At 37.2% G+C, this 21,308-nt stretch overlaps 4 protein-coding genes across 7 annotated transcripts in view; 2 read left to right on the plus strand and 2 right to left on the minus strand.

Annotated features, from left to right (window-relative positions):
- Positions 1-11,234, minus strand: part of LOC116308808 (uncharacterized) — a 13,445-nt gene extending 2,211 nt beyond the window's left edge. Inside the window, exons 1-18 of the mRNA XM_089038899.1 lie at positions 10,692-11,234; positions 9,954-10,306; positions 9,518-9,541; positions 6,326-6,396; positions 4,709-4,823; positions 4,221-4,289; positions 4,045-4,133; positions 3,844-3,917; positions 3,399-3,481; positions 2,790-2,873; positions 2,658-2,716; positions 2,345-2,414; positions 2,167-2,235; positions 1,868-1,961; positions 1,320-1,357; positions 1,177-1,240; positions 428-705; positions 221-268 (exon numbers count right to left, since the gene is read on the minus strand). Coding sequence (XP_088895025.1) covers positions 221-268; positions 428-705; positions 1,177-1,240; positions 1,320-1,357; positions 1,868-1,961; positions 2,167-2,235; positions 2,345-2,414; positions 2,658-2,716; positions 2,790-2,873; positions 3,399-3,481; positions 3,844-3,917; positions 4,045-4,133; positions 4,221-4,289; positions 4,709-4,823; positions 6,326-6,396; positions 9,518-9,541; positions 9,954-10,232 — 1,608 coding nt within the window. The 5' untranslated portion in view covers positions 10,233-10,306; positions 10,692-11,234. The remainder of the gene's footprint in view (positions 1-220; positions 269-427; positions 706-1,176; positions 1,241-1,319; positions 1,358-1,867; positions 1,962-2,166; positions 2,236-2,344; positions 2,415-2,657; positions 2,717-2,789; positions 2,874-3,398; positions 3,482-3,843; positions 3,918-4,044; positions 4,134-4,220; positions 4,290-4,708; positions 4,824-6,325; positions 6,397-9,517; positions 9,542-9,953; positions 10,307-10,691) is intronic.
- A 409-nt stretch (positions 11,235-11,643) lies between these two features.
- LOC116308814 (uncharacterized) lies at positions 11,644-17,714 on the minus strand. 4 transcript variants are annotated; one of them, XM_089038900.1, is made up of 6 exons: positions 17,466-17,714; positions 16,595-16,818; positions 16,024-16,080; positions 15,330-15,426; positions 14,768-14,934; positions 11,644-14,184 (listed from the first exon to the last, which is right to left on the minus strand). In XM_089038900.1, exons 2-6 carry the CDS (start codon positions 16,781-16,783, stop codon positions 14,113-14,115), a joined length of 582 nt encoding a protein of 193 aa, XP_088895026.1. In that variant the 5' UTR covers positions 16,784-16,818; positions 17,466-17,714; the 3' UTR covers positions 11,644-14,112. The 4 variants fall into 4 exon arrangements, with proteins under 4 accessions (XP_088895026.1, XP_031575171.2, XP_031575170.2 ...); XM_031719311.2 differs by lacking the exon at positions 17,466-17,714 and adding an exon at positions 17,043-17,252; XM_031719310.2 differs by lacking the exon at positions 17,466-17,714 and adding an exon at positions 17,059-17,249.
- On the plus strand, positions 12,704-14,268 carry LOC116308810 (uncharacterized). The gene has a single exon (XM_031719306.2). It carries the CDS (start codon positions 12,704-12,706, stop codon positions 14,003-14,005), a length of 1,302 nt encoding a protein of 433 aa, XP_031575166.2. The 3' UTR covers positions 14,006-14,268.
- A 1,785-nt stretch (positions 17,715-19,499) lies between the features above and the next one.
- Positions 19,500-21,134, plus strand: LOC116308811 (proline-rich transmembrane protein 3). Its single transcript, XM_089039238.1, has one exon. It carries the CDS (start codon positions 19,659-19,661, stop codon positions 20,661-20,663), a length of 1,005 nt encoding a protein of 334 aa, XP_088895364.1. The 5' UTR covers positions 19,500-19,658; the 3' UTR covers positions 20,664-21,134.
- The last annotated feature ends 174 nt before the right edge of the window (positions 21,135-21,308 follow it).

Here is a 21,308-nt window from a genome sequence, read left to right on the forward strand (position 1 = left end):
ATAACGAAAACAAATTCGATTGCATTTAAAAACGTTTTTGCTTCGCGCGCGCAACTTCATTCCCTCTCTCCTCTCTTTCGTTCTATACTTCGTTTGCGCGTTACGTCACCGCAGCCATTGATGGTATTTAACAATATATTTCTCAGCTTCTATTGTTAATATCACCAAAATCACCGCTCTTGGGAATGCTTTGCAGACCATAAGTTGAATGTATCCTTACCTCAGAACTTATTTTGTTTGCAACTTTGGGCATCATTGACTCCAGACCCTGGAATAAAATCAGAGAGTAGATAAGTGTTAAGCTATAGACTGGCAAATCATGGTTGATGGCTTTCACATCTTCCATAGAGCAATTCGGGCTTGCTATGCAACACGACATACAACATGCAACGAAACCTTCAATTTTTTTCGAAATAGCTATACTTACAAACAAATCTCCAGGTTTGAGGACAGCGATCTGTAACAACGCTCTTCTTGTCGGTGTAACATTCATCGGATCTGAACATTTAGTCATTTTAGTCTTGTCATTTTCCGCTGCTCGTCTAATAAGATCCAATTCTGAAGTTCTCTTGAAGAGATCTGTCTCACATGCTGGCCCGAGTAGCTGCGTGTAGTAATCGTCTGGATTTCTGTGTATTTTCTGTTCGTCGTTTTCTGTAATTATTCCATCCTCGTCTACTCTTGGTTGGGATTTGCTTCGTTTTTCTGAAAAAATAATAGCAATCAAATAGTGCGAGATTTTCAAAATGAACGAAATCATTATTGTATTGGTAGACTGAATGTAGCTGTAGTAGTGAACTCGCCTCTCACCTCTGGTTTCTTAGATTCGATTCCTAGACTCAGCATCATACATGTGAGTAGAGTTTGTATAGGTCTCTATCCCTTGATTCTAGGGTTTTTCTCCAGGTTCTCCGGTTTTCCTCCCCCCGAAAAATCTAACATGCTAATTTCAAATTGTAACTGAGTTAGCCGTGCCCTACGATCTGTGAGTAAGCATGCCTTGTCTTTGATCAGCCCAGAGATTGTATCAGGGTTCGATTTATAAGTTAGCCGTGTCCTGTCTTTGACTGGATCAGCCCATAGGGTATCCGATAAGATTTGAAGGTAAACCATGTCCCTTATGTTGGAATTACGCAAGAAATACAAGATTGAATGAAGCCAAATAAAAATACTTACTGCGTTGTCGCATCTTCGCTTCTTCGAGAATAGCATCCTTGGATCCAGATATGGTTTTGGTCAGCTAAAGAAACGACGAATAAACTTTAATATTAATCATCAGGAATTATTTGCAAATATCTGTTGAAATGAACCGTACTAACCTCTAAGAGGCTTGTTGGATTCTTTCCTGGAGATGTCCCTGTATTGCATGGTCGTAAAATGAAAAAGAATAAACCAGGTGAGATGGGGAATTTGAAGGCGATTATTTAGAGCACCGTTAGAGTTGGTCTCCTACACAGCCGCTATTGGTGTCGTCACACAACGCTCACTTCCTTAGGGGAGTGAGCGTTGCGTGACGACACTAATAGCGGCTGCTTAGGAGACTACGTTAGAGTACGGGTCGAACAATTTGTTTGTTTTGCGCTAATAATAGTCTATTACTGGGTTTCACTTGACGTCATTTCCTGTCTCGTGCGGAATGTTCATCAGCTGAATCACAGGTTTTCAATATAATTCTTTTTGGCTGACAGCAAATGGTGGTCAGTGTTTGAGCACCATTTGGAGCAAATAATGAGATTCAAAGATTTTCATCAGCTGAGTCACTTTCGCAACTCATGCTATCTCGACTAGCGCGTAGTAATGAAAACAATGATAATAATGATGTGCTGTGACCAATCATCTTGGGAGTTTTAGGGTAAACTTGACTTACGTGACGGTGGTTTGATGACTTTTATTATGCTCGGTAACTTGGAGGATTTCGTTACATCTAATACTTCTTGCTGTCGGACCACTTTACAACGACCCTGTTCAATCAACAATAATCATATCAATCTTAATCACCACCATCATCAATCCCATCAACGACACCAGCATCATGCATCATGCATCATCACATGATCAACCTCATCATTAAATATCAATATCAACATCATCATCATCCACATTACCATGTATCATCATCATATAAAAAACATAAAAAAATACACTCGTATTTTAGGAATCACTTACTGATTTTATAATGTAAAAATAAGGGCTTTCACTGCTGTCCTTCACAATTACAGAATCTCGCCTGAAGAAAAAGAAAACGAACCGTTTGTAGCAATAACACTTTGTATGTGGAGGGTTTGCGCAACGCACTTGACGGGCAGTACATCACGTGACGCAGATAACTACTTACGCGAAGTACTTTTGTTGTTATGGAATCTTTATCTTCCTTGAATTTTTCTACAGGAAAAGATCGAAACAACTCGATAGATCTGTAAATTAAAAAGAAAAAGTGTAATTTAAATTAAAGAATATATATTTTTGATCTCTAAACAGATGAGCAACAGACAGTTTATAAAAATTCGTTCACTACTTTCACAAGATCAGGACTCATTTCTAAGTTGTACTGTATTTGATTTCCAAAATCAACCCTTCCCTCCCAACCCCTCTCCTAAGCCCTCCCCCCCCCCCCCCCCCCAGACAATTCATTTTTACCTCGTCTGACGATAACTTACCTCAAGAAGTCTATAGGAAGACCCTGGTCTGGATTGGTGGTCATGAGATCAACAAAATCCTGGAATTTATTATTAGACGTTATTAATGACTATTGATAATAGTTTACTAATAATTTAGGTCAAGGTAATTACCTCTCTGTCAAGGACTAAGACTTCTACAGATCCTTTACACGTCAACGAGTAATTCCTTAAGGTGCCTTCATATAACTCGTGAGGCTGGGGGAGAAAATAAATGTTGATCAGTTTCAAATGGTATCACGTGGCATGGTAATACTGTGATACTGAATACTACTAGTCTGTGGATTTTTGATGATGACTCTGTAATTTGTATATAGCGAGAGGAGAGTGGCTGGTGATGATGACGATGATTGTGGTGATAATGATGGTGGTGATTGTGACGGTGGTGGTGATAGTGATGATGGTGGTGATGGTGATGATGAAGGCGATGATGATGATGATGATAATGATGGTAGTGATTGTGACGGTGGTGGTGATAGTGATGATGGTGGTGATGATGATGGCGGTGGTGATGTTGATAATGATGGTGATGATGTGGTGGTGAAGAAGTTGTTGTTGTTGTTGTTGTTGATGATGATGATGATGATGATGCAGATGACGTTGAGATAGAAGAGAGTCACCTATGAATCTAGCCTTCAATACAACGATTAATAACAGCATATACCTTAGAATACCTTTAATATAACCATGTTTATATAATATGGGTGCAATATTTATACTTACATCTGTGGTGGTTCCTTGCATCAGTTCGCCATACGACATCTTCGTTACTCCGGCTGCCAATTCGTACGTGCATATCTTACTGACTAAGACACGAGAAAGAACAAAACAAACCCTTAATGCGCAAACGCAAAAGAACTACTCTTTAAAACATGAAAAAACGTAGCTTGGAAAGAGGAATACTAAAAACAAAAGTAAAAAAATGCATATCTTTTTCCTCCATCTGATGATCCTGGAACGAGTGCGAGTCCAGACTTCTCTCGGTACTAATGTCACAGGGTTCCCAATGACATCTATAAGGTGGTCGTTACACTCTGATTTAGTGAGGGATCGAGAATGGGATGTTACCATGCTAACTGACCCAACATAACGAGGAGAACCTAACCCCTCCCCCCCCCCCCCCCAAGACTATTTTTGTCAAAAGTATCTAGTGAGTATATAGACTTACTTCTTCCAGACAGCACGTAGTAGAACCGTTCTGGTGGACGCCCTTGACATGCGATGACTCTACCGTTATCATACCTGCGCATTCGTGCAACACAATAGTCACGTGAAAAAGTGTTCAGTTATCAATAGTAAACAATCTTAGGAAATAGGGTTTCAGTGACGAAGCCACTAAAAAAGACTGATAAGAGTTTTACGTCAGTACCTTTCGTATCCTACATTGCGTGCCAGATCCATTTCACGTTCTAGAGGGAAAATCATAAAGGCTCGAGTACTGCGGCATAGCCTTTGAACCTAAACGAACAAAGAAAAACCTCATGAGAAAAATCTGATTTTCCCCCGTCCATCTATCGATTTCTTCCATTTTTCATTCAATCGTACCTTCTTGAGCTGTTCCGTGGATCGTACTCTTGGAACTGACGTTAAAATTTCTCTCAGTTCTTCGGAAATCTTAAATTAGAGAGAAAAGGAAAAAAAAAAAAAAAAAAAAAAAGGAATTTGGGTCACCTTTGTCAGCACATCCCATCCCATCCAAACACCAAATGAGATACCTGTGGAATAAAACTTGGTCGAACATAGTTACAACAAGAATCGCGAATGCTAGTCTTTTCATTGATCGAAAAACCTGCTTTTGCAACGATTTGGTTCATTCAAAGTTGGATTTTTATGGTGACTTTATCAGGAAGACTTTTTACTGCATAATAAAGCCTTCCGAAGGTACAAAACCTGCATGATAACGGTCCAGAAGACTTTATGTTCAGCCGACAGCTCGACAGCTCCAATGGCGCCGAACATTTGTAAGTTTGCGATTGACAACATCAGGTTCTTGGTCTTCAGGTATGAAATTATTGAATAACTATTAAGTCTACCTTGCTTTTTTCTTTAAATGTCTTGGATTCAAAGCCAATACCACTGTGTTTTCTCTTTGGGGTGCCATGACTTCCACGTTCTGGATTTTTCTTTGAATTCTCAGTTGCCTTGTACCTGAAGAAAGAAAATATAACCCTTTCTTCAAGTGCCGGTAGTATTTTAACAGTTAGTTTTGCTTTGAATTTAGCATTATAATCATGTTTGTAAAACCCAAAACTAAACGTTGCTGTTAGAAAATTTATTTACTAGCTTTACCACAGGAAGACCGATGTAGCAATCTCTCCGTTCTGGGATAACACTCTTTTATAGCTTTTTTACATAATTTTTCAAGGTATTATTCTTATTTATGTCTTTTTTTACTTGGGTTACATAGATGGATTTCTTTCTTTTTTTAAATTTTTTTATTTAATCGTATTTGAGACAAATATGGGCCATGATCAGGACGGGATCCCTGTGGTTGGTTTACTGAGAAGTACTGGACTTTGTTAAAAATTGTAGATATCGGGAAAAAACTTAAATAACAAATGTTTGCTATAAACCGAAGACTGAACATACAATGAATAATCCATATTATAATCCATATTATAAAGCTGTTTCCAGATGATTTTCTTAATTTCCCCCCTCGAGGTAATTTCCACTTAATTATCTCATATAGTTTCAGTTTCTGAAAATACCGCATATTTTTTTACGCATTACCATGGTAATAACAAAACCTATCATTTAAAATACTCCGGAAAATAACATTATATTCATTTAGGAATCAGAAACCATTTCCTTTTTCGTCAAAAACATGTTTATCTTTATATTTTTTTGCAGTTTTCCTACGACTTACCTTTCGCGAGATACACAAAGTTTAAAAGTGTTATTTCGCTGCTTGTATAGTTATTAAAGATGTGTTTCTCCAAGCATATTTTTCTCGGATAAAAATTCCGAGCTCCAGGCGAAAAACACAAAGTTGTTTTTCGTTACAATATCTTTGAGTAAATTAATGTTTCCTTCCGGAGATTTCGAAATTTTTCATCATCTCTTTTTTTTATCGACTTTACAGTATTTAGATTACTCTTCAATAATTTTATCATACGATATCATTTTCTTTATTTTCTTTTAAAAAGAAATCGGTTTTGGTTCATAGCGCTTTCTGTTTATTCTGCTACCGCGAATATCAACTGAGAATCAATACACTTGACAATTTAGCTGAACTGTTTACTTAATAAAATATAAAGCAGTACAAAAGTGTCTTTTTTAAGACTATAGGGTTTACTTTTCGAGCCTTCTTGCCAATGAAAATAAACCCAAATTTCTGGATAAGCCTCGAAAATGTTAATCGTATCAAGGGAAAATAATTCCCCACTGCCATATTATCCATATATTTTAGCTTTAAAGTATCAAAACCTTGTCAAATATTCCTGCATTCTGGATCACATATCCTTACATATTTGTACGGAGATTGTAAGACCAGACTTTACTGACAAATAAACGGCTCAAAAAATACACGGGACTGCCGGAAATTGAAAGCATTTTATGAGAATAATACGAATCTTGTTTTTTGTTACAATATCTTTGAGTAAATTAGTGTATGCTTCCGGATATATTGAAAATGTTAAAAATTTTCTTACCTTCGCCATCTCATGCAGGATGAAACAAGAACATGAACGACTTTTGTTGCCCACTGGAACTTCTCATAAGGCTGTCGAGAAATGTAACGAAAGTTTGCTTTCTTTAAATAACGTTTGTCCATAGAAAATATCTCCTAAAGAACTTGGAAACAGGGTAATTTGACTAAACAGACAAGAGAATAAACTAGAGGCAGGATATATATACAAGCCAAAAAATGACACAATAATCACTAAGAGTCGTGGGGCTTTACACAGTTAAAATTTGCATTTTCTCAATAATTATCGAATAGTAATTAGTAAACAATACAAATTAGATTTCATTTATGCAATGATTTAATAATTTCACACCAAATTTCAAGGGCTTTAGAAGTTTTCACACTTAAACACACAATTAACACATTTTATATTTTATCTTATTTTATTGCATGGAGTTCGTTTTTGAGTTCTTTATCTTTTAGCAGCTTGGGTGGAGTCAGAGTCGTGAAGTCATTTTCATCAGAAAAAAAGCCAAGAAAATGTCGAGTCTTGACGTTTTGAAGTTGATAAAAATCTTCTTGGATAACGACCTTGGTTTTTGACTGAGAAATGAATTTTGTAAAGTAAATAACTTTTAGGAGCTAAAGTTTACACAGCTGAACTCAAGGAAAATGAATGAAAAAAATCTTTAATGAAATAGAGAGAAAGTCACCGACTGCGAAGGATAATAGGTCTCACTAATGAACAGAATTCAGAACAGCATGTATATATATTGAGGTCTATGACTAGCGATTCAGCTTAGTTGGTAAAACGCTGGCTGTCTCCGGCTGCTTGAAAAAAACAAGTGAACTAATGGATTGTAGAACAACTTGTGCAACTTCCCACAGTAATTCTAGAACTTTCGACAAGAATCTATAAAAAACTTCCCTCTTTATAGCATTTTTCTTGCTTTCTAAAAAAAACATGTTGAAAAGTAAAGAATCCCTTCACTCCTTTGATTTTAACTTTCTAAAAAAGGCAAAAAGGTTTCTTTTTTATATAACAAATTGTAGTTAATATGACCGAAATTTTCGACAAGTTTTAGCTAAACCGCGTAGTCGCAAACAAACATGGGTCAGTTTTCATGTTGTCATACAAATGGCTTCTCAAACGTGTTCTCTATATCACTCGATATTTTCTTAAGGATTAAAGACGAGTTAGAGAAGTCAAACTTCTAATCACGATTCACGGTTAGTGACAACTAACTCACCAGTATAAGTTTTTTAGAAATTTCTTTCCTCAAAAATATAGGCTTCCAATTTTATTTCTTGAAAAAGTTTCAAGTTTAGAAAGAAAAAAAATCAAAGTTTACGAAGCAACATTTTGAACGTTTTAAATTGCTTTGCAAGCTAGGCACATTGATATCCTTTTACTACTTATAATTTTGATTTTTCTACTCATGAACCGGCTATATATCTTTGCGACAAAAGAGCAAAGCTCCAAAAAGTATATATAAGTTCTAGTAATCAGTAGATTTTAAATCATTCTTTCATATATTTTTTCAAATTCTTACCTTTCTGTATCTTATCTTACTTTTCTCGAAGCAAACAGCCGCTCTTCTTCTTTGTCTCATTTCTCGCCTAACTGAATCAAACTGACTAACTTTCCGCCTTTGTAGAAAATAATTTTCATGTTCACTGTACATCTTTCAATCGACTAAATTATTTCTTGTCAAACTAGCTCTTCAAGCAATCTTTTTCTAAATGATTACTTGACTACAGTCGGTTTTAAGACCCCGTTTAATCTCATTGTAAATATTCAATTCAAAGTCCTAATAGCTAGAAGATTGGAGAATGGTCTACGTGACAAATGATGAGGTCTCCAATCACGAACGTTTAACTCGACCGGATGGAAACTATTTCGTATTATTTTTTTCTTTTCAAAGTCAGATAACCTAAATTTGAAATGATACTCTGGATAATTCTTTCGAAAAGGAACTATCAAACAAAAGAACATTTATATCAACTGCGTTATCAAGTTCAGCATAGAACTATCAAATGTTTTTGAAACTGAGAAAAAATTGAATCGCTTTTCAGATTTGCAAAGTATTTAAGGTCTTTAAGAGTCATTAGTGCATGTTAGTATTGCCTAACGACCGACATTATTAACGTTTGCCATTCACCTGTCTGCGAAGACGACCCCAAAGTAAAACCGCTACGGCATTTAGGCTAGAACTGTTGACAGATAGATTGGGAACTTTACGATGATTGGTTGACGAGACAACAGAACATGATGCATTGGCCTTTTAGCTTGCTGTCGTTTCTTTCCGGACTAGAACGCGAGATGTTCCGATGTCACATTAACGTTTTAATATAAACGCATCAGACCTTTAGTGTACATAGAGTATAGCCACGAGTATATATACCTTTTAATTATTGCTTTGAAGTCATTACTGAATCAATATATAGCTAGATGTAAGACAGAGACACTGACGGCCTTCATGACCTGGTGTTCTTGTTTGTTATGGTGTGCACTGATAACAAGTGAGCTGAATGCTTAATTCAACGAAATATCTAAGACTTAGTATTAAGCGGTACTGATAACGTGAAAAACAGCAATGCTTAGGATCTCGTAAAACTTCTGTACTGAAATTGAGCGCAATCTCTTTTGTTATCATCTTTTGGTGTTCCCCAAGGTTCCACTTTCGGACCACAACGTTATGATAAAACAAATATCTCCAAAGAAGAAGCTTATGCTGAAGACTTTTTGTCTTTCAGAAATTAACTAACTAAACGTATTTCGTATTTCCTCTCATGCTAGTTGCATTAAAAAGACTGAGGTGTTCCACACAGTTCCATTCTCGGACCGCAACGTCAATTAACGAAATATCGGCAAAGACGAAGCTGATGATATATGAATGTTTAGATGTCCGTCAGAAGCTGATAGATGACTTTCCTTTTTCAAATAAAATTAGTAATTGTTTTTATTCTTTTCATGCATAAATTAAAAAGGTATTGCCACACAAGGTTCCACTCTCAGACCCGGCCACAACCTTTTGATAACAACATCGAAACCTAACAAGAAATTCGTAAATCCTATATCGTTTCCTTTCTCTCTATCTCTCTTTTTGCTAGGAAAACAAAATCAAGGTGTGCCACAAGGTTTCATTCTCGGACCGCAACTTTTTTTTGTCTTAGAAAAGCGATCAATGATTACTGATTTTATCAACTTACTTACCCCGAGAGCGCTTACGCTTCGTTCCTACAAAAACAATAAAATTTTCATTTAATTTCTTACTTTCTTGTTGCATGTACAGAAACCTTAACAGAAGGTTTTTGTGGACGTCAATAAACTAGGCCTTCCGTATACGTGCCCTTGAAAATGAAAACAAATTGATTGACGTCCACCAAAACCCCTTATTGATACTGTCGATACTGATGATGGTGTGATGTCACCTTAATAATGCTGCTGCTGATGCTGCTGTTACTGCTGATGGTGATAATCAGTGATGATGATGTTGGCTGATACTGTAATGGCGTTGATGCTGCTGCTGCTATTGCTGGTGTTGATGTATGGTGGTGATCAGCGATGATAATGTTACCGATAGTGATGATGATGATGATGATGATGATGATGATGATGCTTATGGTAATGATAAAACATGTTATATTACCTGTATTCTATCAAGCCTGTCGTAAGTCTTCTTGATCAACGCCTTGACCAACAAAGGCGCCAACACAGCACTCTGGCTCTCTCGCCGAAACTTCTGCACCTCAGAAACTCTTTTCTCGATTTCATAAGAAGTCCTCTCAGCATCAGTACTGGGCTGTATAGCCGTGATCCGATCTTTAGGGACTTTTTTCTGTACTATTGGTCTCTGAGGCTTACTTGCCATGAAAGGTTCATTTTCAAAGTTGATATCGATATTTATAACAGACTTCTCGTACGCCATGATTTTCTGTAGTGCTTACTAGATGTAGTGGTAACTTGATCAAATTCCTTCACGTAACTGCGAACGTGACAGTCCTAATGGTAAAATATGAAAACTGTTGCTAGCATTGAATAAAAAGGTGCAGTGGAAGACCAGTAACGCTATCTGATTCAATAGATTGAATTTTTTAGAGCTGGTATAAGGATCGATGGTGGAAAACTTCAGTATGAAAGACTGTTACTTGAAATGGTGAAAATCATGGAATTTGGAGATGAGGCAAGTAAGGTTTTATACGAAAGGCCATACGCAACCACAAACCAATCACTCGCAAAGAAAACATTCTTAAAATCACAAATCACACAAAAATTCATGTTTGATACACCAAGATTTCTAACCCAAGTCGTTAATGAAGGCTTCATAATCTTTAATATTAATGATTAATTATCCAAGACACGTTTTAATTAGTACAAAGACACCTACCGGTTCGATGGAAGAATCTTAGAACTTGTTAGCCCAACAACAACAGTGGAACAAATAGCTTTTACGGAGTAAGAATCCAAGGTTTTACTGTTAAGGATTTAGGAGTTTTTATCATTGATTGAAACAGTATACTTAAGACCATCGGCATCTCGTGTCGGGTTCCATCTGGAGGCCATGGTTACGTCCGATGCTGCAATTTCTTTGCGTCGTCTTGTAAAGGACACTCCTAACTTCGATAATTAGTTCATCAGCCTTGAGTCGACCCTTCCAGGAATATCTTAGTTAGACAGTTCAGAACCAATTAAATGATTGAGAACGACTTAACTGTTCATATGGTTTGACGTTGTCTTGCTCGTTCTGTCAAAGAAACGTAAACAGATTCTTCAGTTTACGTCGGATGCCGGGCTTTGAGAGTAATCCTTCGAGGATCTAAAAATCTTGCCTGTATTTTATACTTCTTAATTCTCAAAAAAAGCGACGAAGGCCTTGTTATTCGGTGATTAATAAAACTGGAGAGTATCTACGCAGCAACTCGTCAACAGAGCTTCCCAACAGAGATGAAATATGATAGGAGAATCGTGCACACTTCAGACACTTAAGCTAATCAATTATGAATTTTGATAGGTTCTCTTTACGTCCCAAGGGAATTCACAATTGTTCTTCAAAGAAAAGACCCTTTCACAGGTTTATCGAAGCACAAACTCTGTAAAATGCCTCGAGTATCGTAAAAACCCCACTGGAATGCAATGTTTGCGTTTAAAATAACTAAGGAGCATATTTGGAGTCCTGATATCTTCGAATTCTGATACAAATCTGTTTGAGTTCCTTTAGATTTTGAAAGTTTTTTAGCCAGTATTGTGTCATTCTTAATTTTTTCTAATTTTCAACGAGTGCTTTATTTACTACAATATTGACAGTGTAAACAAACCCAATTATTCCATAACCAAATAACTACGTTGTCACGCCATTTATTCTTCAAAAAAAAAAAAAACTTTGATTCTTGCGTTATTTTGAAGGGTTTTATATAAAACAACCTCACGCATCTTGCCCAAATTTGATTTTGTTTTTCGATAGACCTTCATAGGACAAGTGTTTACGCGTTGCCAAGGAAACGATTAAGAAGAGCTACCTTATTTTAAAAACCCGGTTTTGGGATCCCTGTAGATAGCTTTATTATGTGACTAAGGTTGAGAGGTCTGTGTACTTGACAAAAAAAAGATTGGATCCATTATTAATAATTTCCTCAATTTAGTTTTTTTAAACAAAACCCGTTTTCGGGATCCCTGTGTCTACTGTCAGTGTTTACGGTAAAGCTACCGGTAGTAGACAGTTCTTTTAGTTCGCACACAATGTCCAGTCAGGTACCTATCAAGTGGTATACCAGCTCATTATCATATTATCATAGCGTGAAAGCACAAAGGAACTAAGACAAGGGACGGTAAGTAAAATCATTAAATCTATTTAGTACGAATTATACCATAGCTTAAGTCGTTACTTTATTTCAAGCCTTTCTATTTCTATTTCCACTTCTGAGGGAAAAGAATTTTTATTCATTTTATGAGAGAGCTGGATATATCTGGCAACGAAACCTCCGTTTTTTATGCCAAAATAAACTTACTGCGGTTATTCATATATTTTTTCCTGCTTATTACTTCCCAATACTTTCCTACAATACAATACAATGACATATATTAAAGAGGGTAGGGTAATAACCCAATGAGTTATCTAACTAACTTATACGGCCCTCACTACAAACAAAGTTACAAAAAGTAAGACTATTGCTATTAAAATTTAATATACAAGTCATAATAATATGACTCTTGCATTGGATTTTAAATATCTAACTGGTTTAAACTCTGTTTTGACCTAGATGTCATTCAGAACCAGCAGGCTTATCTTTATTGGTTGTGTAACTTTGATTGACGTCCACCAAAACTCGACTTCAATGTATCGGACGAAACGCTTTGTTAGTCACGGCACATGGCATAGATATTTATTATTACTATAATTTGATGTTTTTCTATTTCATTTCAGATGGCTTGAAGTTCAAAGTACGGCCAGATATCACCATGCTTTATCGAGCGTTTCTGTGTTCAATAACCCTTTTTGCAACAGCATTATTTTTCATTTTTAATCTCAAACTTTTTTGGTGTTCACTATGTGATAAAGCAGCAGATATCCCGTATGAAAACAACAATCGCCATGGAAACGAGCATCTTTTATCAAAGTTCCCGGATGCAATCTCAAATGACCAGTATGATGCATCCATAATAAGCAATCTCCAAGAACAGCAGAGCGAAGCAACGAGAAAACAATTTCTCTACGTTACGCAAACAGAAAGCTGTCTTCCACCACATTTTCTGCGCCCTGATCAACTTGGACAGCGGGGACACACATTCGATATTTTGATCCTTAGCTGGAAACACCGTTGTGAAGATCCAGGCAGAATGTACCCGAATGTAAAATACATCTTTACAGAGTACAACACCACGTGGTCAACAGGGAGAAATCTTCTTTTCTCGCATATTTTACCGAAGGTAGATAAATATCTCTATTATATATTCATGGACGATGATGTCATGTTATACCATACCGAGCCCTATCAAGTCTTTCATCGTCATTCGTCGTTGCATAACGACAGGCTGTCACGCGATGTGGTTCACAAGTATTTGAAATTTCGTGGGAAGCGGTTGCAGAGAGAAGACAACCCTTATCGAGAGTTCGAGAGGTTTTTGCTGGAGTTTGAGCCGGCGGTTGGGTTGTTGAACTTTTGCTTCGAGCAACGACAGTACTGTATTTCAGAGTATGTCCCCGACGTCTGGGAAGCGTTTTGCAGCAAGGAAGGACCCTTTCCATTTCCTTTTATTTCGTATTCAAACTTCGACGGCGCATTCAACGCTTTCCACCGCGATGCAATACCACATTTGTTACCCTATCACGTGACCTACGAAGCAGTCAATTGGCAGGAGAGCCAGAAATATTTGATTTTGAAGACGGATATCAAATTCCAGGGACAGGTTCTTTATAATTTACTCACAACAGCACACGGAACTCTCCACCGACCTTACCCAAGAAAGATCCATTGGCATGCAAACTGGAAGAGAGTACTGGATGATTTAAGACCTTCTATCAATGAAAAGTACCGTAACGAAGTCGAAAGTCTGTCATTCGACGAAACAAAGAGGCGCTTCGATGAGATTAGGAATCCGCTTCCTCCTCGATCACTTATCGTTCCCTATCGGCATTATAAACTAAATAGGACTCGAAGCTGTCACCACCAGCCTCGTTTGTATGATGTGATTAAGGATATGTAAATTTAAATAGCTATAAATATTTTGGAACCATATTAGAAACGCAATTCAATCTGGGTTATCTTGTTGTTGAGATGACGAGACAACTGTGCTGCTAAGTAATTACTGTTTTAAACGAACGGATCATCTGTAGGTTTGGTTTTGAGCGGAGTAAGAGTGATGACTTCTGGTTCATCTCTGGACTGTAAAGCAACAAAATAGTGTTTCAATCAGTAGATTTATACCAATAAAACCTGCCCGCCACCTGACGGCTACCAGCCAGCAAACGAGTAGGACTTTCGATTCATGCGCGCAAGCGCCATTACATTCATGGATTTCGTTGTCATCAGCATCAGACACGGCGTAAGAATATTTTTTCCACGCGCGCGCATTTATTCGGAAATGGTCGGAAAACGCAAAGCTTTTAAAGGCCGGTTTAGACGGTACGATTTTCGCCTACAGCTATCGTATACGACACGCTCACGCCATCCTACAACTCGAGTCGTAGCGTGTAAATCAAGCCTACAACACGCCACGACAGACGCGAGCGTGTTGTATACGATAGTTGTAGGCGAAAATCGTACCGTCTAAAACGGCCTTAAGAGAACGTGCCTATGGAATGTCATGGAAACGCATTCGTCACCATGGCTAATTGTACGATTTCGCGCTGTGATTGAGAAGCGCTGTAAAGTTATTAGAAGCAGTAGCTTCACCAAATTCCTTTGCATTTAGGATGATATATCATTTGAATTTCTCTAGTAGTACAATCGATTCCAGTATACTTACCCTTGGAGAACAACACGAACATGTATGACAGCAAGCAAATATCGAGCCAATCAGACAGCAGATAAAAATCAATACGGCATCGGTTACCATAGTGATGTACATAAATCTGTTTGGATCTTTTAAGCCACATGACTTGCCGTCTCGTCCTACGCGTTCATTTTCACCAACTGCAAATTTGGAAAAACAATATTTTAACAAATTTTACACCTTGAAAATTTCAAATCACTGAACAAGTGCTCTGATATGTTGGGGTAGTGTCTTCTCACCGCGGTGTGGTTTCGATTCTTGACTAAACCACATATGAGAGTTGAGTTTGTTTGTTGTATTGTTCCCCTTGCCATGAGAGTTATTCTACGGTTCTTTTTCTTCCTCCGTAAAAATCAACATGTGAGTTGAGTGTTGTACAATATTTCAGTTGTATATATAGAGAATGTAATGGTATTTTCTTGATGGTATTTGCTGGGTGCTATTTGAACCTCCAGCGACCAGCGAACACAGGGATTAACGGTTGTAAAATACGATTCATTAATATGAAGTTGGTATTTTATCAATCATTACTTACATGATCCACATACGATATACACAACCAACACGAACAGAATTGCCATTGAAGCAGCCAGCACACAAGTGATGATCGATAAAATCATGTATCCTATCACCTATAAATGAAATTCGAATATTTAGGGATTTTATATATTCTGAAAAAGTCTGAAAAGTTATTCGAAAGTAGAAAATTTTTGAAGTGTCATGACTGATTCGAGATAAAGAGAGAGTCCGCGGTGGTGAGGGGTGGTGTAGGGGTGGTGTCCTCACCTCTGGGGTCTCCGGTTCGATCCCTGGAATTGGCATCACATGTGAATAGAGTTTGTTAGGTCTCTCTTTTGATTCGAAGGGCTTACTCCGGGTTCTCTGGTTTTCCTCCCTCCGCAAAATTTAGCATGTTTCCAATTCTATGTGTGAGTTGGTCATGTGACTTTGATCAACCCCTTCAGAACAGAACGGGTTTGGTAAACAATGTGACGACCTAACGCGCATTCTGGCATAAAGACCGTGATGATGATGGTAGGAAATTGTTTATAATTTATGATATTTATATAGCGCTCTTTTCCATATGGATGTGATCAAAGGCGCTTTCCAATGAGCTATGACTGAGAGGTGGTTAGTAATGAGATGTAGGTACTGAGGATGGTCACTGCCAGGGTTTCATTACGTCCTCAGTTGTTCTTAACGTCTCCAATGAAAATGATGAACCTTACCAAAGCTTTTTGTTTTCGTACTCCTGCGATGATTCCAATGATAGCTGTGAAGAGCACCTGCCGGAAATTCGAAGAAATCATACCTCACTTTGACTAAATTCTTCCTGCTTTTGTAAGAAAGAACAAGGCGTCTTGACCGAAAGCAGTGACGTCACTGACATATATGGCGGCCATTTTGAAATCATTAAGTCTTTTGAAGTGGAAACTGAAGTCCACATGGATAGAAAACAGCAATGCAAATGTGAATAATTTTTCCCCATTTTCGCCCGTGTTTTTCCCTAGATGTCTGGATCACGTAGACAAATTAATATATTCTGAACGTTGGTTCCAATATGCAAAATAATCAATTTAAATACCACTTCTGTAGCATAATATTAAACAAATACGAGATATGATTGTTGTATGTTGGTTTTATTCGGTTTAAATGTGTTTCATCAACGCAATATCTTTGGTTTTGGAATTAATGGGTCAGAGACCCGAAAGCTTGGAATTAAATTATTTATGAAAGATTTGACAAAACGTATTTCAACCGAACTAAACCAATTGTATTATTAGAACATCAACTACTTACAGGTAAACCAAGCCAATAGACAGAGTAAAGCGTCTGCAGATCGGCATGTTTCAAGTCAGAAGCGCTTCTTGCGATGGTCAGTGCAAAAAATACCAAGTCCAAGACTATAATCAACACACTAATAACGAGGATCGATACTATGCACTTTCGTGCCTGTCGTGGTCTTAACTTCGTGAAAGTCCTTTTCATTTCGATTTTGGAAGTCTAGGCTCCTCTGGTCTAGGCTAGAGTATTGGAAGCAAAAAAATATACCACTTGAGAATTATATTATTTAAGAAAGGATTTGACATACGCACCAATATCAGTCACTTTCAGCAAATTTAAAATTTGCAAAGATGTTTTTTCCGTTTGTGTTAATGACGTCATGATTAGTGTCTGCTTCGTAACCAGGAAATTAATTGATAAAATTACAAATGTTTTTCAAAAAATGAAACCTTTACAAACTGACCTTGACAATCACTAACCTTTAAAGAAAGCAAACGCTTCAATGATAGAAAAAAATACTGTGGAATAACAGAGTCTGATCCAAGCGTGTCGATGAATAGATGAATAATGTTAAAACAATTTCATATTGGATTCGAGTGCTCATGAACCGGAAGTGCTGCTGATTTGTTCGTGACCGGAAGTCGACATGATATAGGGATTATAAGATTAATAATGTGTCTTCTTTGTGTTTTTCTCTTTGTTCGTTTTGTTTTGTTTCTCGTTTTGTTTTTTTGTTGTTGTTTTTTTGTTTTTGTTTTTGTTTTTTTGTTTTGTTGTTGTTGTTGTTTTTTTGTTGTTGTTGTTGTTTTTGGGATTTCAAAACAAAAAAGGACATTTAATTAATGCGAGTGGCTCAATTTACAATTTTTAGCTTCAATAGACTTACTTGATGAATAAAAGAATCAAGTTCAGTCTCGACTTGAAACCATTGTTTCGTGGTCATCCAAGCGAATTCGGGATAGGTCTATTCTATCGTACATTTTTGTCCCCAGGCTATTTTCATTTTTTCGCCTGAAAGAAAGGCGGGGCACGAGCATGGCATAACACTGTTCAAGTGGAGCTAAAAAGTATGGTATAGGACTTCTTGCTGGCTTTACTTGTGTGAAGTGCACTTCATCTTGCCAGCTTTTTCCGTGACAATGCCATCCAAACACTCGATATTTTTAACAGCTTAAGTGACTCTTGATAACAAGCCAGTATACAATTCACAGTCGGGCACAGCGCCAGAATGATCTATTTTTGTTAATTTTGCCGGATATTAGAATATCGAAGCTTGAAACAATAAGCCCAAAACTTAGAAAGTCATTATAATTGGACAAAAGCAATTGGGAATACTAATCTCCCACTTGAAGACCAAGCTTTTGGGTTGAGACAGGAATCGCTTACGCCATGGTGAATGCGAGCAAAAACATTTAGTTTTATATCTAATTCAATTATTAAAAAAAAAAGAAAGAAAAAAAAACCCCAAGTAAACAAAAATGTACTACTTCCTAGCTTATAAATAATTCATCATATATAGAAAAAATGTAAACAAAAGTACAGTAAGGACTGATCGATCTCAACTGAAGTCCATACGACGCCTCAGCTTCCGTTTTGCGGATGTCTCAAGGGTATGGCACAGTGAATGCAATTCAACTTTAGTTTCTTTAATTTCTATCGGTGTATGTGGGTTCAAATTACATTATATTTTACACCTTAAAGTTATTCATTGGATGAAATCTTTTTCTAGAAAGAGTGACTATGTCGACAGTGATGAATTTATTTTTGCTTACATTTTATTGGCTGATTTAGGAGGATGTGTGTGGGGGGCTGGAGGTATACATTCTCGTGGCGAGTCGTAAGATTAATACATTATTTTAATCAACCAGTAGAGGCAAACATCTGCACAGTATTTATAAACCAGACATTCGGCACAGACAAGAGCTAATCGCCTGATCTGACTTTACATTTAACTGAATGCTTCTTCGATAACATCAAATTAAGGTAAGAACTCAAAAACAAAACAATAACAACAAGAACAAAAGAAACACAAAAAACCTTATTTGAGGAGGGTTTTTTTAATGAACAAAAGTAACTGCTATTAGCTAGAGCTATGGCGTTAAACCAACTAATGAATATCAAGAAAATAACTGTTGAAAACGTAGCAAATGAAAGTTGAATCAAAACGAAAAAAAAAAAGAAAAAAAACCCGACAAAATCAAAAATCGAAAAATTCGTTCCCATTTATTCTTAGAGTTTTTGTAAAAAAGCCTTAGTATTTTCGTTTCCTTTCGGAAAAAAAATCTGGGCAAAGGAACTGGGCATCTTTTGAAACTGACATTTTTAGTTTTTTGGGTAAATCTTAAACCAGTTGAAGCGGTATGTATTTTTTAAACACTCTTCAAGTTCTAAGGCCTTGTTTACATCTAGTGTGAAAATTCAAATGGCTTAATGAGAAGCAAAAAATTTTTTTATTAAATTAATGATCTTCATACGTACGAGGAACTCTTTTAAAATAGGATTCACTTATTTTTTCGTAATAATTGCAATTTACGATCGACGATAATAGCATCTATTGCGGCACGTTTACAGGAACAACTCATATTCAAATTAGTACAAATTTACTTAATTTTTTTCCAGTTCATCAAAACCTAAACCTCCGAAGTAAGAAACGGAAATAATACGTCGAATTTTCGAGGTTTTGCTGTGAAAACTTAATCAAAATTTTGTTGGCAAAATAAAACGATATTGCTAGAACAAACCATTTCGGCCAGCTGCAAACCGATTTATTTATTTATTTATTTAATAACTTTTACCATGATAAATAATAGATATATGCCCTACAATAAAAGAGATATAATAAAATGAAAATGAAAAGAAAAAAAAAAAAAAAAAAAAAAAAAAAAAAAAAAGAAAAGAAAAGAAAAGAAAGAGGTTTAAATACATTATTACAAGATATATAAAATTAAGAGACAGAAAAACAAAGCTGCTCAACAAGACATTTTCAACTGAATACAGCTCATTATTTCAGAGGCAAGTTTGACCAAAAAGCCGAGACAGAGTTGAAAACGAGGCAGTCGAAGACGAAGACTCGAGCCAGATGTCAAAAACAACCAATTTCTCGAGTAAGCCTTCAGTTCCTCCAGCTTGGGTCGAACCATCACCAAATTGGGTTGAAACGCTGCAAGAACTGCAATGGATGTGGTATGCACACATTTATGGGTTCGGAGCTTCGTTTCTTGTCTTAGCACTTTGCAGTTTGGCATCAATTATCGCTCTTTTCCGGCGTCGCAGTGGTCGTAAAAGGAAGAAAACTCATTTTATAGTAACGAGTTTCCTATTATTTCTTCTCGGAACATTTCGAGGAATCATCCTATTTTGGGAACCATATCTCTCTAGTGGTAATGACTCCAAACCTTTAGTTTTTGCATGCGTCTCAATTTGGGGCATCGCAAAAGCTTGCCTCACATCAGCTTTCTCTATAATACTGTTGATATTTCTTGAAACTACAAGAATTAATCTCGCCCCTCCCCGATTCCAAAACTTGCCATTTTTGCTAGCAGTGGGTTTGGTCAACATTGGGTATCTGGTCGTGTCAGATTCTGTAGTTCTTTTCTATCCCTCCGCAAAGGTTCTGGTACTAATCTGTCAAGTAACATCCGCTGCCTGGGGTCTCTTAGTGTGCATCGGGTACGTTCTAGCCTGTAAACGAATGCACAGCAACTTGATTGCTTCAAACAATCCCACCAACCAATTTTTCGATGCGGAAACAAAGCGACTATCGCGTCTGCGGTTATTAATGCAAGCGGCATCACTGCTCGGTGCTTCTAACTTTGCTCTCAATATTTTTATTGCTGCTAGTCAGCTTGGTGTCCTCAGTGAGATGGGAGGAAGGGTTGATGGCTGGTCGTGGTATGGAACGCAAACAAGTTTACGAATGTTAGAGCTATTAATGAGTTTGTTTGTCATTCTTGTGGGCCACAACAGACGAGGTAGCCAAGATAGTGCGCCAACCCATCAGTCAAAGCTGCAGCCGTTGGCACTTGGCAGAATATCAAAAGTCAGTCCAAGTGAGTTGACTGTTGAGGACATTCAACAGGGATAACGTGAAACGACATCTTTTCTTTTCTCGGACAAATCCACACTAGGAAATTACTAGCTTCAATCAGTGTTTCAATGACATTTGCAGAAAACAAAGTTTCCAAAAGTTTTTTATTTAGTCCACTAACTGGAAGAGATTTTTATTATCATTATTCATTACGAATAACCGGAGACCATACTCCCAGACCCGAATGCTGAAGCGTCGTATGGCAGCGCGAAGCATTTACGGCTACGCCAGAGATTTCGACCCCGACACCGCTATCCCGGGAGGACTTACAGACTGATCAGGAAGCTCGGCAAAAGCCTAAGGGAGAGGTTAGTCGGCCCCTAGACCGTAGATGATTAACCCCTTGCTATGACCAGCAAACCTAATATGTCGTATCTGTTACTGATTAGTTAGGGCACGTGGCCAGTCCTTTCCATGTGGGACCTTTTGTAATGAAAAGATCCATCCAGCTAAGATAAATCTTATCATTTGCAGACTTCAAATTAGAAGAAAATCTAACTACTCTAATTTGTCTTCAGCACGAAAATAACCCCCCCCCCCCAAAAAAAAAAAAATCGGAAAATTTTCTTACTGAAGCTGCGCACTATAAGGTCTTATGACGTCACAACCGCCATGGTTGGAAAATTTAAAGGTAACTAACTT

Source organism: Actinia tenebrosa, unplaced genomic scaffold, assembly GCF_029948245.1.
Source record: "Actinia tenebrosa isolate PJP-AT-01 unplaced genomic scaffold, QUT_ActTen_1.0 PGA_scaffold6__47_contigs__length_16458017, whole genome shotgun sequence".
NCBI classification, from domain to species: domain Eukaryota; kingdom Metazoa; phylum Cnidaria; class Anthozoa; order Actiniaria; family Actiniidae; genus Actinia; species Actinia tenebrosa.

What these genes read in the sequence shown, in the direction of transcription:
- LOC116308810 (XM_031719306.2), top strand. Translation starts at nt 12,704, where the DNA reads ATGTTTTTCTATTTCATTTCAGATGGCTTGAAGTTCAAAGTACGGCCA.
- LOC116308814 (XM_089038900.1), bottom strand. Translation starts at nt 16,783, where the DNA reads ATGAAAAGGACTTTCACGAAGTTAAGACCACGACAGGCACGAAAGTGC. An exon ending in TCTATTGGCTTGGTTTACCT is followed by an intron (nt 16,081 to 16,594) that starts GTAAGTAGTTGA and finishes AATTTCCGGCAG; the next exon opens with GTGCTCTTCACAGCTATCAT. An exon ending in GTATATCGTATGTGGATCAT is followed by an intron (nt 14,935 to 15,329) that starts GTAAGTAATGAT and finishes CCAAATTTGCAG; the next exon opens with TTGGTGAAAATGAACGCGTA.
- LOC116308811 (XM_089039238.1), top strand. Translation starts at nt 19,659, where the DNA reads ATGTCAAAAACAACCAATTTCTCGAGTAAGCCTTCAGTTCCTCCAGCT.